Raw genomic sequence first — 20,273 nt, 5'->3', positions numbered from 1 at the left:
CTTTAATAACGTATCCTATTCGTTCCTACTTATTAATATACGCTAGTAACTTTTAGTTTTAAATATATATATACTATTAAATTAATTTTTAGATATCATGATATTACTTACTTTAATCAGAAGTGGATCAAAATTTGAAATAAATAAGTACTTTTCTATTTCTTAAAAATATGTTTCTTTTATCCATGTATTTATTAACTAGGGACACAATGTTTAAAATGACATAATTATGATACATATTAAAGTAAAATATCGTAGGAAAAATACAAAAAAATTAACGCTACCGTTCTCAAATGTTGGCTAAAAATATAATTTATTGTAAAAATAAAATATAATCATACATTATAATTATACAAGAGAAATAAACGACACAGATTTGAAAAATTCTAGAACTTTATTACTCATTTGTTAACTTCCCCATATCTGCTATGTTTAGAACATTTTTCAGGAGAAGTATCTGTTTAATTACCAAAATCATATTCTCAATTTTGTCAACAGTCAACATGTAATGTGTGTGTAACTATTGTGATATAATGTTTAAATATGGAATTCTTTGTAATGATATTTATAATGTGCAAATAGCATACACTAAAAATGCTTATGATAATGAATATTATTTGCACATAGCTCTTGCATAGCAGAGAATTATTAGTTATTTCATATTGACACTTTAGCCTGAGAAGGAAGCAAGGAAGTCAGTAACAACTTGCTTTAATTTAGCATCAGAAGCTTCACTAATTGTGTTGTCTTTAGCAATAGTATTTAAAAGATCTCGTTGACTGGTTCTGAAAGAATATAAGATTAAGTAAATACAAATGTAGTAAAATATATTTAAACAAAATGCGTATGTAAATTAAATACCTAATATGGGCGAGGAATTCTTTTTCAAAAGCCGTGATTTTAGTAGGTTCCATCTTATCAAGATACCCGCGGACACCACAATAGATAACAGCTACTTGTTCTTCAATAGCCATGGGTACTGAAAGCATTAATAAATATTTTCCATTTTATTCAAAAGTTTGTTAGTCTTTTTGTAATTTAAACTCATTGTATATATTATCAATTTGTACCATATTGTCCCTGTTTTAGAAGTTCTGTCAATCTAACACCACGATTCAGCAATTGCTGAGTTGCAGCATCCAAATCGGAACCAAATTGCGCAAAAGCTGCTACTTCACGATATTGAGCCAACTCCAATTTCATGGATCCAGCGACCTATTAAATAAAATATAAAAGTTATTTAAAATGTTCTTTACTAAATGTGTATGCGTTTATAAATTTATACGAAATGTACAATACTTGTTTCATAGCCTTAGTCTGAGCAGCAGAACCGACACGAGATACTGATAAGCCTACATTAATCGCAGGACGAATACCCTTATAGAACAATTCCGTTTCTAAGAAAATTTGTCCGTCGGTAATAGAAATAACATTTGTGGGAATATAAGCAGACACATCACCAGCTTGTGTCTCGATAACAGGCAAAGCTGTTAATGAACCACCTCCCAAACTTTCATTCATTTTAGCCGCTCGCTCAAGAAGACGAGAGTGGAGATAGAATACATCACCAGGATAGGCTTCCCGACCTGGTGGTCGTCTCAACAGTAAAGACATTTGTCGATAAGCAACAGCTTGTTTGGATAAATCGTCATAAATAATTAAAGCATGCTTTCCATTATCTCTGTAAGGAAATCATTATAAATTGTTTCAGTATCATGTTTACAATTATATAAAAGAAGAAAATTATTTTATATAAATATACCTGAAAAATTCTCCCATTGCACATCCAGAGTATGGAGCCAAATACTGAAGAGGTGCTGCATCAGAAGCAGTTGCAGAAACAATGATAGTATAATTAATAGCACCACTGTCTGTCAAACGTTTTACTATTTGTGCAACAGTGGATCTTTTTTGGCCAATAGCAACATAAATGCAGTACAACTTTTTCTTCTCATCTCCAGCATCATTAAATCGTTTTTGATTAATAATTGTATCAATAGCAAGAGCAGTTTTTCCAGTTTGTCTGTCTCCAATGATTAATTCACGTTGACCACGACCAATAGGTACTAGAGAATCTACAGCTTTGATTCCAGTCTGCATAGGTTCTCTCACAGACACCCTGATAAAATATATGTACATATGTATATATATATATATATATAAAGTATGAATAATAGAAAGTTATTGGAAGCACAATGCAGAGGTAATAGCATCTATATAAATAGATACATAAATACCTAGGAATGATGCCAGGTGCTTTGGTACCAATACGGAATCTCAGTTTACTATTAAGTGGTCCTTTACCATCTATAGGATTACCTAACGCATCTACAACACGTCCCAGCAATTCTTCTCCAACCGGAACATCAACAATAGCTCCAGTACGTTTGACAATGTCACCTTCCTTAATGTGTCTATCATTGCCAAAGACGACAACACCAACATTATCAGGCTCCAAATTCAAAGCCATGCCTTTTAATCCTGAACTAAATTCCACCATCTCATCTGCTTGAATATTTTTTAAACCATAAACACGGGCAATACCATCACCAATGCTAAGCACTCTTCCAGTTTCCTCAAGATTAGCCTATAGATTATGTAACATTTGATTGAAATTTGTGTTATTTATATATACATAAGTTATTGCACTGTAAATATTAATAAGCTTTATTACTTTACCTTAGCGGTTGAGCCAAGAATACGTTCTTCCAAAATGGAAGAAATTTCAGCAGAGCGCCGACTGCTAGATACATGGAATTTGGAAGAGGGTATAGCAAGGCGCCATTTGACCTACAATGTAAAATTAAAACATATTGTTATTACATACAGTAAAAATATATTACCCATATACTTATTACATAACTTGATACTATTCTATTTATGTAATCTGTCGCAAAGAGCAAAATTTGTGACGTATATTTCAACTGTCACAAAATTTCGATAAAAGTGGTTGTAATTAATGAAAGATGTTTCATTTCCTCAAAAATGAAAGTTAATATAAGGAACGTATGGGTGCATGTGATTATTGCAAAGTGAAAAATGTCGGCATGATCCATTTAAATATTCTTTCATAGACAAATTGGAAAAAAGAAATTATGTATCTTATATTACCTGAACCGTAGTATTCGACAATTGTCTTGCGATCAAAGGAGCCAAACGTAAGGATTGAAGAGCCATTTTGGTATATTACAAGCCCGTTTACCGGACTACGGGTTTCAAAAAGAAAAGTGATCAAGACAAGACCGAGCCGAAGAAACGTCTCATGCAGCCCCACTCTAATATCTCTACCGACAGGAAGTCGATATCCATCGACCTGCGCGTAACCTCGTATCCAGATACATATACTAATTCATAAATGTAATGTTTTCGTGTTCTATAATGCATGAAAAGTATATTATATAAGCTATATTTCAAACAAATTTTTTAAAACATATATATAATTAATTAACTTCATCGTGTATAAATTTGAATACAATAGATTTTGGGTACGAGGTTACGTGCAATTACACAATGCTACTAAAAACAATTGGCGCCAAATTTTAGATTTAAAATAGATACCATGCAATAATTGTATATTTATTATGAAAATAACGTTATATTAGAGCGTCTGTTTTCACATACATAAATATATAATTAATATTTATGATATAGATATAAACAAATAACATATAATACGAAATGCTACTTTTATATATAACTGTGATACATTTTGTCATAATAAAATATATATATATTTAATATCGTATTTAGATTTTCAACATATTGAAAATTTTATAATTGTCTACAAATTAAGAAGTAAATAATTTACTACCTAAAATGCAATAGGTAGTATATATCGCTTGATATTCCTTACATTCGGTAGTGTAAGACCAGCATAATATTGTAATAATAAAATATTTTTTCTAATAATAAATTTTATTAGAAGAAATTAGCATGCAAAATTTAGGCGTGTAGCTTTCAGTTTGTATAAAAATTAAGCAATTTTATTACTTTTATGAAATGTCATGTTCAGGTTAAGTTGATTAAATATGAAAGCGTCATTGCACCGGCGCTAAAGTTTGTTATTGTTGTATCGTATTGATTATTGGACGCAACTGCCTATGGAGTATATGTTAACAAATTTTGTATGCAATAGCAAATGAGAAAATTATCCAAACAGAAGTGAGAAGAACAGAGAAAGTACATTCATGTGGAAAAATATCTATTGCTTTATTAATAACTACATTTGCACTGCAGTTATTTTCCGAGGTCTATAGGTGACAGGACAGGTAAATCATTGTTTATACTTTATACTTAACAATATAGAAATTGTTTTAATTAAAAGTCACATTTTAGATAAAGGAAAATTTTTTGTAGCAGCATTTATACAAAAATGTTACCTTGTTTAGTGGAATAGTATACTTTCTGTTAAGAAATATTTAGTATTCTATAAACAGAAATATGGATTCTGCTACTGAGTCAGAACATATAGAGAAATTAATAAAAGAAGCTGAAAGCCTAAAAATACGTTTAGAAGATGAACGACAGAAATTGAACGATATTACCCGTAATATTAATTTTTAATCTTTGTATCATGATGTAATAAAAATTTATAGGAAAATCAATTATAGTAAAATATAATAATTAATATTATATTTCAGTTGCTAGTGTAGCAGATAGACTTGAAATAATTAGTTGCATTAATGTAAAACCACGTCGTGTATTAAAAGGTCATCAAGCAAAAGTTCTTTGCTCTGATTGGTCACCAGATAAACGTCATATCGTATCTTCCTCACAGGTCAGGATATACCTAAAATTATTTTTTATTTAAACTTTTAAAATATTTCTTAATATAAAAATGGCTTCAGGATGGCAAAATGATAATATGGGATGCTTTTACAACAAATAAAGAACATGCTCTTACTATGCCAACTATCTGGGTTATGGCTTGTGCTTATGCTCCAAGTGGTACTCTTGTTGCTTGCGGGTATTAAATGTATTTAAGATTTATGAAATAACAATAATTTTTTAGTAACATGTTAAATGTTATATTCATTTCTTTTGCAGGGGGTTAGATAATAAAGTAACTGTATATCCTTTGAGTCAAGAAGATGATGTATCAACTCGTAAAAAAACTGTTGCTACACATACATCTTATATGTCTTGTTGTGTATTTCCTAATAGTGATCAACAAATTCTAACGGGTTGTGGAGATAGTACTTGTTCTTTATGGGATGTAGAAAGTGGACAACTGTTACAAAATTTTCTTGGTCACTCAAGTGATGTTATGTCTATTGATTTAGCACCAAGTGAAATTGGTAATACATTTGTTTCTGGTAGTTGTGATAAAATGGTTTTGATATGGGATATGCGGACTGGTCAATGTGTTCAAAGTTTTGAAGGACATCAATCTGATGTTAATTCTGTATGTAAAAATTTATCTTTATTACTCGTGAAATAGATAATGTTACAAGATTAAGCTAATGCTATTATAAGAAAATGATTTGCATCATGTTATGTTGAGTTTAGGTAAAATTTCATCCAGGTGGTGATGCAGTGGCAACAGGTTCTGATGATGCAACTTGCCGTCTTTTTGATCTACGTGCAGATAGAGAAATAGCAGTTTATGCAAAAGAAAGTATAATATTTGGAGCAAATGCAGTCGATCTAAGCGTTAGTGGACGTTTACTGTTTGCTGGTTATAATGATTATACTGTAAATATATGGGATACTCTAAAATGTCAACGAGTTGCGTTTTTATACGGACATGAAAATCGAGTGTCTTGTTTACGAGTTTCTCCAGATGGAACTGCTCTTTCAACTGGAAGCTGGGATTCAACTCTACGAGTTTGGGCTTAATTTTAATAAAATCACATCTATTATCTTGCCATATTGTTAAATAAAAGTTATAATTTTTTCTGTGCAAGATATAAATTTTAGAAATTGTATGACGACGTTACATTTTGTTTTTAATTAAAGTATTTTAAACTGATAAGATACATCAATATTGTAACATAAAAAAATATTGTTATAATTATTATACATACATTGTAGAAAATAAGTGAAATTAAAAATCGTGATTATCACGATCATAACAATGTGATAGCTTAAAATTAATAATTTTTAGGCTGGTCCTAATTTATAGGAAATTCTGCAAATAGAATATCTATTTAATCAAATACAGTATTATCTTGTATGAAACTTAATAAAAATTTAATTCATGCATATTTAATATTATTTGCCACTTTTTTCATGCATTATTCAATTTAAATTACATAAAAAATACTACTATATGAGATATGATATAAATTTCTTAATTTTTCAATCAGCTGGCCAGCTACCAAATACAAGTTCTGCGCTCTTAGATCTATATACTATATATGAATGCTTGTATCTTGCATGCATATGTATGTATGAATGGGAGTGTAGATGTACATACGTATGTATAGTACGTGAATGCCTGACGGTGCAGTTTATGCATGTTAATAATCACCAGTAAAAAATATTTTGTAAATTAAGTGGTATAAATTAAAGAAAAACCAAACATATTTAAATAAAAGAGAAGAAATGCCTCAATATTCGAGTATGTATTGGAAAAATTCGAGATATTGAAAGACTAACCTTAAATTTTTTTATTTAATTTTATATCGAACGGTTTTCAGTATTTGATATGTAAAGTATTCTGTTTTAGTTAAAGTAAAATGGGGAAAAGAACACTTTCCTAATGTAGAAGTTAATACAGATGAAGAACCAATGTTGTTTAAAGCACAACTTTTTGCACTGACAGGAGTACAGCCTGAAAGGCAAAAAGTTATGTTAAAAGGAATGACATTAAAGGATGATGATTGGGGCAATATCAAGTTGAAAGATGTAAGGAATAATAGGACTAATGTTTCTATGGATAATAAATATATTTTACGACTTAAAATCAAAGAATAAAACTTTTATCATTTTAATTTTTTATAGGGTATTACTGTTTTAATGATGGGCTCTAAGGAAGAAGATGTACCAGCAGAGCCAACTGAAAAACCATTATTTTTAGAAGATATGAATGAATCTGCATTAGCTGCTGCTTTAGATTTACCAGCTGGCTTGACAAACTTAGGAAATACTTGTTATCTTAATGCAACTGTACAGTGCCTAAAAACTGTTCCAGAGTTGAGAGATGCTCTAAAGAATTTTTCAGGAGGGCTTGCAGCTGCTGGTAGTTCATCGCTTGTACCTGCACAAAGTATAACGGCTGCGTTAAGAGATTTGTATGATAGTATGGACAAAGGATCATCTTTGCCACCTGTTGTCCTTGTCCAAATGATGCATCTAGCATTTCCAAGATTTGCTGAAAAATCTGAACATGGTGGATTTCAGCAACAAGATGCTAATGAATGTTGGACTGAACTTATTAGAATGTTGCAACAAAAATTACCAGCGAAGGTTACTAAGTGACCCAACATTATGTTTTAAACTATATATATAACTAATAATATATTTTAAATATTATACCTATATAGAAAAATTTTATTCATATGTGTTAATTAATCATAGGAAAATCCTGTTGCCTTAGAAAATAATGGACAAAGTTACAAGCCACGTTCATTAATTGAACAGTATTTTGGAGGAACATTTAATACAGAGTTAAAATGTATAGAATCTGAGGATGAACCTCCTACTAAGGGAAAAGAAGAATTTTTACAACTGAGTTGTTTTATTTCTACAGAGGTTAAATACATGCATTCTGGACTTAGAAATAAAATGCAGGAGCAAATTACAAAAATGTCACCAACTCTTGGCAGAGATGCAGTGTATACGAAAACGGTAAAAAATATTATACAATACAAACTTTTATGTTTTAAACCATTAATATTTCCATTTAATGAAGATAACATATTTTACAGTCAAAAATTAGCAGATTGCCAGCATATTTAACAATCCAATTTGTACGCTTTTATTATAAAGAGAAAGAAGCAATTAATGCAAAAATTCTCAAAGATGTTAAATTTCCTCTTGAATTCGATGTTTTTGAATTATGTAGCAGTGAACTTCAAACTAAACTTACACCGATGCGAGAAAAATTTAAAGAATACGAAGATCGTTTAGTGGAAGAATCGCGTAACATAATCAATAGGAAAGATAAAACAGAAAGTAAAAAGAAAGTTAAACAAGAACCGTTTTCGTTTCCAGATGGTAATAAAGTTATACAGAGATTAGAAATCAATAGAAAACTAATATGTTTGTATTGTCATATATATTGTTATAATTACAGATATAGGATCAAATAACAGCGGTTATTATACATTACAAGCAGTCCTAACACATAGGGGACGATCAAGTAGTAGTGGCCATTATGTAGCTTGGGTTAGACAGAAAAGTGATACATGGTTAAAATGTGACGATGAGAACGTTACCGCTGTAACTAGTGAAGAAGTACTAAAACTTAGCGGTGGTGGCGATTGGCATTGCGCATATGTTCTTTTATATGGTCCAAAAATTTTAGAAGTACCTGATTCAGATGACAATGAGGATTCACTTACTAAATAATTCTTATATATATAACCAACAAGTTTCCATAAAGATTAAGACAAACGGAACACAGTTCCAACTTGCATCTATTCGATAAAAATGCATTTTTTTTTATACAAACGGTCATCAATATAATTTCAATATTAAGGTCTATAGAATACCATTCGTAAAATCAATGGCAGTTATTTTCTACTGAATTATAGAAATCTAATAACGATGCATTACGTATATAATTTTTGCATAATGTGAATACGCAAGATCTATGTACATTCATTGATTTTATACGCTTAAAAAAACGTGGTGATAACGAATCTTTGAATTACATAAAAATAGATAATTGTAAACCATTAAAGTGTTCTTTTATAACATTACAATAAAATTGCAATTAAAATTAATTTCATCCATATTTAATTTAACTTTAGAAAATATATTGAAAATATATGAACGTGTATAGTATCCTTATGATATGCAATGTAAATATAAATGAACTGTCATATATTCAAGAGATATTTATATTTTTAACTACCATTATAATTTCGTATTATTCACTACTGCAAAAAATGAAAGAAGTTGAAAATTTAAATATTTAAGACAACAACATTTTAAAAAAGTTATTATATTAGTAAGACTAAATTTTATTCTATTTGACTTAGCTCAGATTTATTGAAAATTAGAATTTCTACTTTTTTATTACTTTTATCACCTTCCTCGGATATATTTTTATGAAAGCATTATCAAAAAATATTATTGACATTTTAAAATATTTTTCTACAGTATATTATAAATAATTGCTTTAAATTATTGGGAGTATTTCCATATATATTTGGATTAAATTCCAATAGTAAAATAATATCAAATTTGATGAGATATATTTAGTATAACTATTGATTTATCTATATCTACCAAGACGTAACTGGATAAAACGATACAATCTGATAATGTAATAAATGGATCTAATACACACACATATGTATGTATGTATAAAAGCACGATACGATATATTCTTGTATATACGTACATGTGTATGTATATATGAAAAAAATAAGATAGATAGTTTGAAATAACTAAGCAGTGCTGTTACAGATATCACTCGTTGCGGTTCTCAGTTTTACTTTTATCGCATAATTTACCAAAAAATATCGCGTAGTACAATTAGAAAATTACGATTACGTGGATGTATAAATCAAATTGTTCGCAAAAATGCATTCTAAAACATTTCGTAATAAAACATTTGAACATTTCTTCAGTAGATTTTTCAGGTAATTACATTTTATGTATAAGAATTAAGTGATGATAATGTGCATTGTTTATGTTTATTATATTTATTTGATTATTAATATATAATATAAAATAATTATATTATACTATAATATTATAATAATTAATATATCTTGAATTTAATCTCATTCTTATATATTAAATATATTAAATATCAATTCTATTAAATATTTCACTATATTTGAGCATTTAATAATTTTGGAAAGTATTTAAGGTATCTATTTTTTCTCATCTGATAGTGAAATGCATAAATATAATTAATTAATAATGTGAAAGAAATAAATAGGTCATTCACGCAGAACATATGTATATGTATATAAATAACTGATTTATAGTTTCGTTCACAATCGTCTTTTATTTCAATAAATAGTTTTTATTAATTATCTATAATGGGAACTATAATAATGTTATTACCATCAGGTATATTAATAGTTATTTTTCTAAATTTTAATATTAATGATTAAAATTAAAAAATATCATATGATTATGTAATAAATGCATAAATTCAGTTTTCAAAAAATATTCAAATTACAATTTTTCTCGTTGCTATCTTAGGATCATGGGATATCACTTTAGTATCTTTTATAATTACGTATAAAGTAATTGAGCATGTAACACTATTTTTTTTCGTTAAAAGGATATTTGATTGTCCTTTTATTTCTGCTAAATCAATCAATGATATCTTTCCCAAAATTTTCTTTATTATTCAATTTTTACAATTATTCAAATATTTAAATACTTATTTCTTTAATTATAAGAATGTAATAAGCATCCCATAATATCTTCTATGTATTAAATACAAGATTATGTAGCAATCCACTTGCATCTTTGATTGGGGGATGGTAAAGGTTCGGTTAACTTCGGGTTCATAGCCGAACTCATCCGAAATCTATATGTCGTTGGCTACCTTCACCATGGGTGTTTTCACCTCTCCGTCGGTTTCTCATGAAAAGTTTGTTCGCTTGTCGCGTTTGTTCTCGAGATAAATAATCTTAGATGTGTCTTAAAGTACTAAACGAAGTACGTTCATTTCATAATTGTATTTTTTTACGATAAATTTGATGTGTGTTTTATTCTTCGCTGTTTTCGGTATCGCACATGTGAAAATTAGGATTTTGACGGATCTGATTTAATGCAATGGCGACGTTACTTTCCATTATGTTGTCCACGTTTCTTCTAACCATTGGTTATCGCCATGCTCCTGAAAATTCTTGCAACTATGCAATGCCAGTGCTAAAAAATCAACGATAGGAAAAGAATGATCTTCTTCCGGTGTAAGAGAATTTACATTGTTCCTGGATATTGTAATGAACCGGTGGAACAAGTTCAAATCGAGCGGGCTCTGTTATCCGTATAGAAATCTTTTCTCCTTTGATTTTCGTTGAATTTCATCAAAATTTTTATATATTTTTTTCAAATAGTATTACTGACTACTAGTTGTTATCAAAAGAGAAATGTCAGGAGTATGAATTTGGGAAATCGAAAATTGGATGTATCTGTTAGTCTTTATACCCTTAAATCACATACCTTTTTTAATTCTATATTCATCAGATTTTTTAAAATGATGTTCTTACATTATTTATTTTTTTTTGGAACAACGAAATATTTTTATATATTTGCGTAAATAAAGAGCAAAATTGATGTAAGTGTAATGAAATTAATATTTTTCATATTATCTTGGTTCAAGTTTCTGAATTAATTTGTTTGTTATTTTCTATTTGGTAAAATACACAAAATACTATATTCTAATATTATAAAACGAGAAAATTTATAGCACGATTTATTATTTTTTAATATTTTGTTGCTTTTATTACTTTTTTATTTAAAAAGATCATTTCAATAAAATGATTTTGACAATGAATAAACATTCAGCGGAAACGTATTATTGGCATTAATAAAATTAGAACATTCATATTTATTTGTTAAAAATGGCATTAAATAATAATAATAATAAATAGCAAAGAAATTGGTGATTTGCATCCTAACCTAAATCGCAAAAGTGCCATATTATGACGTCAAGCTTGGATCAGCGCGAACTCGACGAAAATGCGTATACTAATAGAGCATATCTCTGTTTTGTGTTACGGTTATATAGTGACGCGATGAAGTGTCATCGTTATCAGTGACTATTCGAATAAACATTCGTATTTATTATATGTAGCCTTTATTAAAACCTTTAAATAATTACAAGTGTTCAATGTTTATCACAATAGATATCGACGAAAGAATTGCAAGTTTCTTGAGAAGAAGAAGAGAAGCTTCGAGAAAAAAGTTGCCGATTTTACAAATTATGTCTGATTTTGAAAACTCATATGCATTTTTCCGTGTTTCTTAGTGGGCTTTATCCAAACGTTTTAAAAACCAAAGTGTATTTTAGTGTTTATTTTGCACATTTACATCACGAAATGTGTATTATGAAAATTTTATATTCACATAATCATAGCTCAATATTCATGCAAAAGGATCAAACATAAGAACATTGCAAGAACATCTGCAAAAAGATTTTTATATTTCATGACTCAGTGGCAGTGAATTCAAATAGTGGACAAGTTGAAACTACATACAAAAAATGGGTAATTGTTTCAGCAGTCCAACAGATACAGAAAAAGAAAAGCCTGATAGAATAGGCAACCCTAATATAGAGGCAGTTGCATCTCAAGCTAGTCCAGTGCCAACACCACCTCCAGATCCTATTAGGCCTATGCCACAAATCCCAGATGCGGATGTGCCAACTGCAAAAATTTTTGTTGCACTTTATGATTATGATGCACGTACAGATGAAGATTTAAGCTTCAGAAAAGGTGAACATTTAGAAATCTTAAATGATACTCAAGGAGATTGGTGGTTAGCTAGAAGTAAAAGAACTCGACAAGAAGGATATATTCCCAGCAATTATGTTGCAAAATTAAAATCTATAGAAGCAGAACCGTAAGTTATATTTTTACCGACATCTACTATTAATCTATTAATTTTTTTCTAAATATTTTTTGTTTGATATATGTACATACTAAAAAATTTATGTGTACAGTAAAAATATTTGTTTTGTGTAATTCTATAATAATAACTTAAAAAAATATATATTTTTATTGCAAATAAATATAGATTAATAGCTATATCTTGATCAATGATGATATAGGATTATCATGCTTGTATTTGGAATGCATATCACATGAAACTTTACAGTTATGCATTCATTTAAAAAATATTTCAAATTTATTATATATAAGAAATATATACATGGAATATACTGCAGACATGATAATGATTGAAAACATGTACTAAACCTTAGTTTGTTCATTTTCCTTTATTATATTTTCACCTAATAAATTTCTCTCTATATAGTCAACTAGTCAATGCGACCTTGCTTTCACTAACAGTACATGTATTGCCTCTTAGGTTTTATTAATATGGGTGGACAGTTCTGATTATCAATCAGTTTAAATAAGCAGTATTTCCCTTCTTTTTATTTCTGTATGAATGTAAAAATATTAAAGAAAAAAATAGTTTTATCCTTTCTTTTATATTGACCAATCAAATATTAAATTATTATTTTTGTATATTTTAAAATATTTCTTATTTTATTTAATATTTTAATTATTTTAACTTTTTGTAGATGGTACTTCAGAAAAATTAAACGAATTGAGGCAGAGAAGAAGTTATTGCTTCCTGAAAATGATCATGGTGCATTCTTAATTAGAGATTCTGAAAGTCGACACAATGATTATTCTCTTTCGGGTAAGTTAATACATATTTGAATATGTATCAAAAATATAAAATATAATCACTACAGTGAAGCACATGCTCACAATAAATATTTAGTATATTTTCAATATATTGCAGATATACTTTTAAGAATAATAACATGATAAAAATTTTTTGTAGTACGCGATGGTGATACAGTTAAACACTACCGCATTAGACAACTGGATGAAGGTGGTTTCTTCATTGCTAGAAGAACTACATTCAGGAACCTTCAAGATCTTGTCGAACATTATAGTAAAGATGCTGATGGGCTGTGTGTAAATCTCTGCAAGCCCTGTGTACAGGTAAGATGAAATTCTTAGCTAAATTAATATTTCTTGCAATCCTATGTCACATAAATGGAGTTTAGACAGCTTGCTGCATGTATAAAATTGGTTTTTAATGATATACCACCATTTTACTAAAGAATATAATGTATTGCTTAATTATTAAATTTTTTTTCAATATTTATCAAGGGATTTCTTCAGTGATTTAACAAAAATTTGTTTTAAAGTTTCTGTTCTAATATTTATTAACTTTGCAGAAATCCCTTGATGTTAAATATAACCCATATATAATATGAGACTTAAAGTGAAAACACAAATGCATGATTTTTGACCTTTATTGTACACGAATCTACAATGTGATTAAGTTTGTACAGAGAATAAATAAAATGGTATAAATAAATTAGATTCAATCATTTTGACAACTATTTAAATTACATTTACATATTATATTTATTACATATTAATAGCACTGTCTAAACTCCAGTTAGACTTTGCTCTATAAAATTATATATTTAGTAGCTATAATAATAATTGCATATATATTTTTTAATAAATGTTATTGGAAAAACATTTGAAAATAATATATTGCACAAAAATCACAGTTCAAGATACAGAATGAAGTTTTATATATATTTTACTAAATTCTTATTTTATATTTCTTATTTAAAACATTGTTAGGAAATGTATTTAAATATATTAATAAAAAGGAGCACTAATTTGAATGTTAATCAAGATGTAATAAGGAATTTTTGTATTTATAAGTATGTGTAAAAAATTGTTTTCTTTAACTTTTAATTAATCTTTAAGGAGAACATACATTGTTACTTTTAATGGAAAATCATATATATATATATATATATATATATATATATATATATATATATATATATGCATTTGTATATTGTATCATATTTATTTTTATTTATTTAAAAAAAAGTTAAGGTTTGAAAACAGCTTTTAGTTTGATAAATAATCTTGCAAAGTTTGATCTCTGAATAGACTATGTTTGTTTCTCTGTTATTGCTTACCTTACCTCCCGCTGGATTTTCTTGGTAAATTGAATGTCCCAATATGACATAACATGTTAATTTTCTTTGTAACATAAATGCTTTCCACTATATCTTTGGCCTGTACATACAGCACAAGCCCGTCCTATATGGAATCATGTTTCAAAGACATTAGATCAGTGTTCATCTAGAAAATTCACTTTCTTTCATAATCTGGCATAACATTGCTAAATTCTATAGCTCTTTCTTAGAAACAATAGGATTGAAAGCACACATTAAAAAATAAGATAAATTTGCATCTATGTGTCTGTATGTGCTACTTTGATGTATTGTTAATTATGACAATATTCAACACAAATTTTTTTATGCAATCTACAACAGATGATCATATTCTAGTATCAATATTTGTGTGCTTAAATCTATCTAATATACAGGATATCTCAAGTAAATTCTTAACTTTCGTACTAAATTATCCACATCATTTAGTATTGATTATACAAATGAAGAAAGACTGTTATTATGCTGTATTATATTATACTGTATTATATTAAATAATATTATATAAATAATATATTAAAGGAAAAATAAGTAATATATTTTTTACTGGTGTTCGAGATATCCTGTATGTGGAATTTAAATTCATAGATCAGTTTTTAAAATTTAAGTTTTAAAATTCTTTTTTGTGTTTATATACACATCAAAGAATTTTAAAACAGATTTCCTTCCTATCTAATGAACCTTATATATTTTCTGAACAATTTTTAATGAAATGAAGCAAGAAAAGTTCATAAAATAATTAAAAAGACGCTTTTGTCTTATTAAATTATATGGTTTAATGCTCTCAGTGATTGAAATTATCTTCTATATTTTTTTATACTTTCTTTTAACTCAACTTTGAGGCATTGAGGGCATTTTGTGTTAAAACAGTTCAAATATGGTGCTATATTCTTGTTGATAATGTACATACTTTACAATAAATAAACTATAGTGTATACATTTATGTCTTGGACCGTGCATAAGTGTTCAATTACTAAGTTCCTGAAATTATATTTGACGACTTTATATTCTTATCTATAAAAATAAGTATAATGACTTTTGAGAAACATTATATGTCAAGAATAAAGATTCATCTACAACAAAACATTATTTTAAAATTATATTTCACATACCTTAGCTACTATATTTATTGAGATCTAAAATAATTTTCTTTATAAAATCACTCAAATGTCAAAAGGCATGAAATTAAATAATTTGAAATTTGCTTTTAATCACTTGCATCTTGTATAATAGCCACTATTTCTTTTATTTTTTATGGTATTACCATTAGATTAGATATTTTAATTTAAGCAACACTTGTTATTTGTTACATCTTATAATAAAATCATTAAAACTTAATAAGCAGTTATGCAGCCTAAGCAACATCCTTAAAGGGCTTCTATTTAGGTTTGTATTAATAGAAAGTAAGAACAATTCTCCGAATTTCTTCAAGGAATTTTAGAACTTCAGTTAATATATGATTTAAGTTTATTATTATCTATCTCATTTATTAGTGTACAACTTGCAAAGGAATATTTGCTATTAATGCCATAGAAATATATTCATTTAAAACAACTAAAAAGTTTAACAGTCATTGACTGGCATATACTTAATTTTGTTGATAGGTTGAGAAACCTGTAACTGAGGGTCTTAGTCATCGTACAAGAGATCAATGGGAGATTGACCGTTCATCTCTCAAATTTGTGAGAAAATTAGGCCAGGGTCAATTTGGAGAAGTGTGGGAAGGATCTTGGAATAATACAACTGCAGTAGCAATAAAGACACTAAAACCAGGAACTATGGATCCTAAAGATTTCTTAGCAGAAGCACAAATTATGAAGAAACTTCGTCATGCAAAGTTAATTCAATTATATGCTGTTTGTACTTTGGAGGAACCTATTTACATCATCACAGAATTGATGAGGAATGGTAGTTTATTAGAATATTTGCAAGGTAACAAAATTGTACTTTTTAATTATTTCAATCTGTAATCTATTCAATATTTATTTATCTGTTTGTTCATTTTGACACATGTTATAACTTTTCCAACAGGGAAAGGAAAAACATTAAATTTACAACGATTAATTGATATGGCTGCACAAATTGCAGCAGGTATGGCGTATCTTGAGTCACAAAATTATATCCATCGAGATTTAGCTGCTCGAAATGTATTAGTAGCAGAATTAAATGTTGTGAAGATTGCAGACTTTGGTTTAGCTAGGCTTATTAAAGAAGATGAGTATGAAGCCCGAATAGGTGCACGCTTCCCCATTAAATGGACTGCACCTGAGGCTGCAAATTATAGCAAATTCAGTATTAAATCTGATGTGTGGTCATTTGGTATTCTTCTGACTGAATTGGTTACTTATGGTAGAATACCATATCCTGGTAAATATATCTTCAAATTTAAATTTTGTAGTGGTTTTTAGTAATAAAGATTTAAAACAAGAGTATCTAATTATTTTTAATTTTATAGGTATGACAAATGCTGAAGTTCTTCATCAAGTAGAACATGGATACAGAATGCCATGTCCACCTGGTTGTCCAACTGCATTGTATGATATCATGTTAGAGTGTTGGAACAAAGATCCAATGAAGAGGCCAACTTTCGAAACATTACAATGGAAACTGGAAGATTTCTTCACCATGGAAGGTTCTGAGTATAAGGAAGCATCTGCATATTAAAATATTAAAACAGTTTATAGTTCTTATAACATATTTCGTTATGATTTCTATCAGCAAGATATAATAGATATTCTGTATGAATGATAAATGCAGATTATTATAATTAACAGTTAAATTCAGAATACGGATGTTTGTGATATTTGAGAGAGTATACTTTATACTGAAGAATAGTCTTCTTTCTATAAACTATAAATACGGTTTATTTTTTTAGCAATATGATCACGCCAATTGCTTTTGTTATATATTCTGGCTGCCATAAAATTATAGAACAACTTTGTCAATTCATGAATGATTACACACGAACGAACATTGAATCTTTAATTAATGGCTTTTAAAAGCAATGACATAGTTTAGATTTTATTTTGGAAAATTATATTCTGAACGTGTAAACGTCGGTATTAATAGCATCTGTTGGACAGTATTTATGGGAGTTAACAATTTTTAATTAAAAATTTGTTGTTTATTAATCTTGACGAGATAATGCGATTGTCAGATGTATTATAAATTTGATGTAACAAAATATTCAGATACTGCACAGCCAATTTAAGCCAATTTTTTTGGAAGATTGTTTACATTGCAATTTCAAGTATCTATTATATAGCAGTAAGAAGGATTATTGTCTGTCTTGATTTATCATTCCTTCTTATTTATTTATATATATACTCACATACTTTTATTATTATTATAATTGTTAATTTATTATTAAGAATTCGCAAGTATGACGCATTTTGTGTTCAAAATTTATCAGACATAATCTGTTGAAAACTCATAAGTGGCCTATTAAGCCAACATACATGTAAGATAAATTTTATGAATATTTATTATTACTTTTCACTGTTTTCTTTTCTCTTCTTTTTTTGCATATGTTAACTCTCAGTTATTCTTGAAAAAACACATATTAACTAAAAGCAATGTATTTAACCTAAAAATTATTCCTAACTGTTCATAAAAAATATGATACGTGTGTAAGATAACATAAGAAAGTATACAAGGGTATTAACATTACTAGAGAAGCATGTAAACTATTATATTTGAATTTTTTATTTAATAGTATAAAATAGGTTATAATCTTATAATTTCAAATTAGTATTCGTTGCTATTAATTATTCAGTTGATTATTTTTTCGTATTACTTCAGTTTATTATTGCTATTTCTGACTTCCAAACTCAAATTTTTCATTTTTACATATTTGTACACTATAAATTATGTTTTTAATTTCTTAGGTTGATAAATGTCATCTTTTATCAATACTTCTGAAAATTATAATCTCTAAATGAAGCAATACAATTTTTGGGAATATATTAGAACTGTTTGTTTCATTTTGGCTTTATTAAGAGTCTTTAGAGTAAATAGGGTAAACATATTATACATGTCTTAGATTATCTATATTTGCATTTGATGCCGTATTTATTAATATTTACTTTCTTTTTGGAAAAATTTCCATTATTTCTATATAATGTATACTTCTCAAAACTGTATGAAGACAAGTTTATTTCGTTTATAAAAAGACATTAAGATGTTAGATATGTGTGAACACACAGAATTTGTAATATGTTTCATTTTATGCCTTTTATATAGATGGATATATAAAATAATGATCAAAAATAAACAAAATTTGTCTAGTCAGAGACCACTATTCTATTGTGAACATTTATGGTGTTAAATACGTTTACACCATTCTTTTCATGAACATAAGACATACTGCCAAATAAATATAAAGGAACAGCTATCATGCTATTATTATTAAACGAAAAAGGAAATGAAACTGTATAATGACACAATATTATACTAAGAATTAAAGTAAAAACAGAACATTACTTAAACTTAAGTAAAAGAATGTTTAATTATGTTTCTGTGGTCATCTGATAATGAATTTAAAGCATTTTTGTGTACTATTATTTTAAGAAATTATATTGCTGGTATTAAATAGTATTAAAACTGATGATAGTAAGAATTTAAAAAATCATTTATGTAGGATATCAGGCACTTTGTACAAAAGTAAATTTTTATATAAGCATATATATTTATATTTTGTACAGTTTTATTTGAATATAATGAAATGCTTTTTATATATATATGAAAATTTCATTAAAGCGTAAAATGTCTGCATGATTTTTATACAGTAAGCTCAATAATTTTTTCACTGATCTTTTAATTAAAGAAGCGAAGAATACAGTGGTATATAAGTATTAATTGTGTGAAATATAATGATGCATATAATTTTTAAAAATAAACATAACACCTACGACATCCTTAACGAAATAGTATTATCGTTAATAAAATTGTTCATATATAATTGTATTATGTCATAATTATTATATTATATACGACTTTATAATTTTGTATGTATGCATAGATATATACAGTATACATAAATATTATATAATTGCGTATAGTACATATTCATATCGTGCGCGTGCGTGTGTGTTTGTGTGTACATACATGTATGTATATATATAAATGTGTATATATGTATACATATAGTACATACATCGCATGTTAAAAAATATTACAAAAGCAATTTTAACTTGTTTCATAATTTCTTTTGTTCCTTACCACCTTTTCCTACTTCTCGAGCATCTGTAATATACATAGATATGTCTCTTTCTATAAACTAATTTACTTTTTAATCATATGTTATTAATTAAATTGTCTCAAATATACTATTTCAGTGTTATGAGTTATTTCGAATGCTATCTAAATACATATATGTATTACTTGATAATAATATTCTACTGTAGAT

General features: G+C 27.7%; 4 protein-coding genes across 9 annotated transcripts; 3 read left to right on the top strand and 1 right to left on the bottom strand.

The window, feature by feature from the left end:
* Window positions 1-294: 294 nt before the first annotated feature.
* Window positions 295-3,291, bottom strand: blw (ATP synthase subunit alpha blw, mitochondrial). The gene is made up of 8 exons (XM_069131734.1): window positions 3,112-3,291; window positions 2,680-2,790; window positions 2,238-2,587; window positions 1,763-2,119; window positions 1,300-1,681; window positions 1,071-1,215; window positions 862-979; window positions 295-785 (listed from the first exon to the last, which is right to left on the bottom strand). Exons 1-8 carry the CDS (start codon window positions 3,175-3,177, stop codon window positions 671-673), a joined length of 1,644 nt encoding a protein of 547 aa, XP_068987835.1. The 5' UTR covers window positions 3,178-3,291; the 3' UTR covers window positions 295-670.
* A 543-nt stretch (window positions 3,292-3,834) lies between these two features.
* On the top strand, window positions 3,835-6,211 carry Gbeta5 (guanine nucleotide-binding protein subunit beta-5). Of its 2 annotated transcripts, none has more exons than XM_069131724.1 (6): window positions 3,835-4,268; window positions 4,360-4,546; window positions 4,641-4,777; window positions 4,848-4,966; window positions 5,047-5,404; window positions 5,509-6,211. In XM_069131724.1, the coding sequence occupies exons 2-6, from the start codon at window positions 4,441-4,443 to the stop codon at window positions 5,836-5,838; spliced, it is 1,050 nt and encodes a 349-aa protein (XP_068987825.1). In that variant the 5' UTR covers window positions 3,835-4,268; window positions 4,360-4,440; the 3' UTR covers window positions 5,839-6,211. The 2 variants fall into 2 exon arrangements, with proteins under 2 accessions (XP_068987825.1, XP_068987818.1); XM_069131717.1 differs by having other exon boundaries at window positions 4,336-4,546.
* Window positions 6,212-6,387: 176 nt separating this feature from the next.
* On the top strand, window positions 6,388-8,891 carry Usp14 (ubiquitin specific protease 14). Of its 2 annotated transcripts, none has more exons than XM_069131698.1 (6): window positions 6,388-6,562; window positions 6,671-6,849; window positions 6,946-7,410; window positions 7,522-7,791; window positions 7,872-8,160; window positions 8,240-8,891. In XM_069131698.1, exons 1-6 carry the CDS (start codon window positions 6,547-6,549, stop codon window positions 8,512-8,514), a joined length of 1,494 nt encoding a protein of 497 aa, XP_068987799.1. In that variant the 5' UTR covers window positions 6,388-6,546; the 3' UTR covers window positions 8,515-8,891. The 2 variants fall into 2 exon arrangements, with proteins under 2 accessions (XP_068987799.1, XP_068987806.1); XM_069131705.1 differs by having other exon boundaries at window positions 6,395-6,562; window positions 6,658-6,849.
* Window positions 8,892-9,322: 431 nt separating this feature from the next.
* Window positions 9,323-20,240, top strand: Src42A (Tyrosine-protein kinase Src42A). 4 transcript variants are annotated; one of them, XM_069131663.1, is made up of 7 exons: window positions 9,323-9,755; window positions 12,364-12,702; window positions 13,388-13,509; window positions 13,657-13,820; window positions 16,471-16,798; window positions 16,898-17,233; window positions 17,322-20,240. In XM_069131663.1, the coding sequence occupies exons 1-7, from the start codon at window positions 9,697-9,699 to the stop codon at window positions 17,528-17,530; spliced, it is 1,557 nt and encodes a 518-aa protein (XP_068987764.1). In that variant the 5' UTR covers window positions 9,323-9,696; the 3' UTR covers window positions 17,531-20,240. The 4 variants fall into 4 exon arrangements, with proteins under 4 accessions (XP_068987764.1, XP_068987785.1, XP_068987777.1 ...); XM_069131684.1 differs by lacking the exon at window positions 9,323-9,755 and adding an exon at window positions 10,651-10,794 and having other exon boundaries at window positions 11,988-12,702; window positions 17,322-20,239; XM_069131676.1 differs by lacking the exon at window positions 9,323-9,755 and adding an exon at window positions 10,667-11,048 and having other exon boundaries at window positions 11,988-12,702; window positions 17,322-20,239.
* The last annotated feature ends 33 nt before the right edge of the window (window positions 20,241-20,273 follow it).

This window comes from Bombus flavifrons, chromosome 1 (assembly GCF_040668555.2).
Source record: "Bombus flavifrons isolate JBK064 chromosome 1, iyBomFlav1_principal, whole genome shotgun sequence".
Classification (NCBI taxonomy): Eukaryota; Metazoa; Arthropoda; class Insecta; order Hymenoptera; family Apidae; genus Bombus; species Bombus flavifrons.
This window is presented reverse-complemented; position numbering and strand designations above follow the sequence as displayed.

Bases quoted from the DNA above. Each gene is read 5' to 3' on its own strand.
- blw (XM_069131734.1), bottom strand. From the start codon at position 3,177: ATGGCTCTTCAATCCTTACGTTTGGCTCCTTTGATCGCAAGACAATTG. The intron at 2,791-3,111 runs GTAATATAAGAT...TTTACATTGTAG, and splicing joins TGTCGAATACTACGGTTCAG to GTCAAATGGCGCCTTGCTAT. The intron at 1,682-1,762 runs GTATATTTATAT...ATTTCCTTACAG, and splicing joins GCAATGGGAGAATTTTTCAG to AGATAATGGAAAGCATGCTT.
- Gbeta5 (XM_069131724.1), top strand. From the start codon at position 4,441: ATGGATTCTGCTACTGAGTCAGAACATATAGAGAAATTAATAAAAGAA. The intron at 4,778-4,847 runs GTCAGGATATAC...AAATGGCTTCAG, and splicing joins ATATCGTATCTTCCTCACAG to GATGGCAAAATGATAATATG. The intron at 5,405-5,508 runs GTATGTAAAAAT...TGTTGAGTTTAG, and splicing joins ATCAATCTGATGTTAATTCT to GTAAAATTTCATCCAGGTGG.
- Usp14 (XM_069131698.1), top strand. The intron at 6,850-6,945 runs GTAAGGAATAAT...AATTTTTTATAG, and splicing joins GCAATATCAAGTTGAAAGAT to GGTATTACTGTTTTAATGAT. The intron at 8,161-8,239 runs GTAATAAAGTTA...TTATAATTACAG, and splicing joins ACCGTTTTCGTTTCCAGATG to ATATAGGATCAAATAACAGC.
- Src42A (XM_069131663.1), top strand. From the start codon at position 9,697: ATGCATTCTAAAACATTTCGTAATAAAACATTTGAACATTTCTTCAGT. The intron at 9,756-12,363 runs GTAATTACATTT...TTGTTTCAGCAG, and splicing joins TTCTTCAGTAGATTTTTCAG to TCCAACAGATACAGAAAAAG. The intron at 13,821-16,470 runs GTAAGATGAAAT...TTTTGTTGATAG, and splicing joins TCTGCAAGCCCTGTGTACAG to GTTGAGAAACCTGTAACTGA.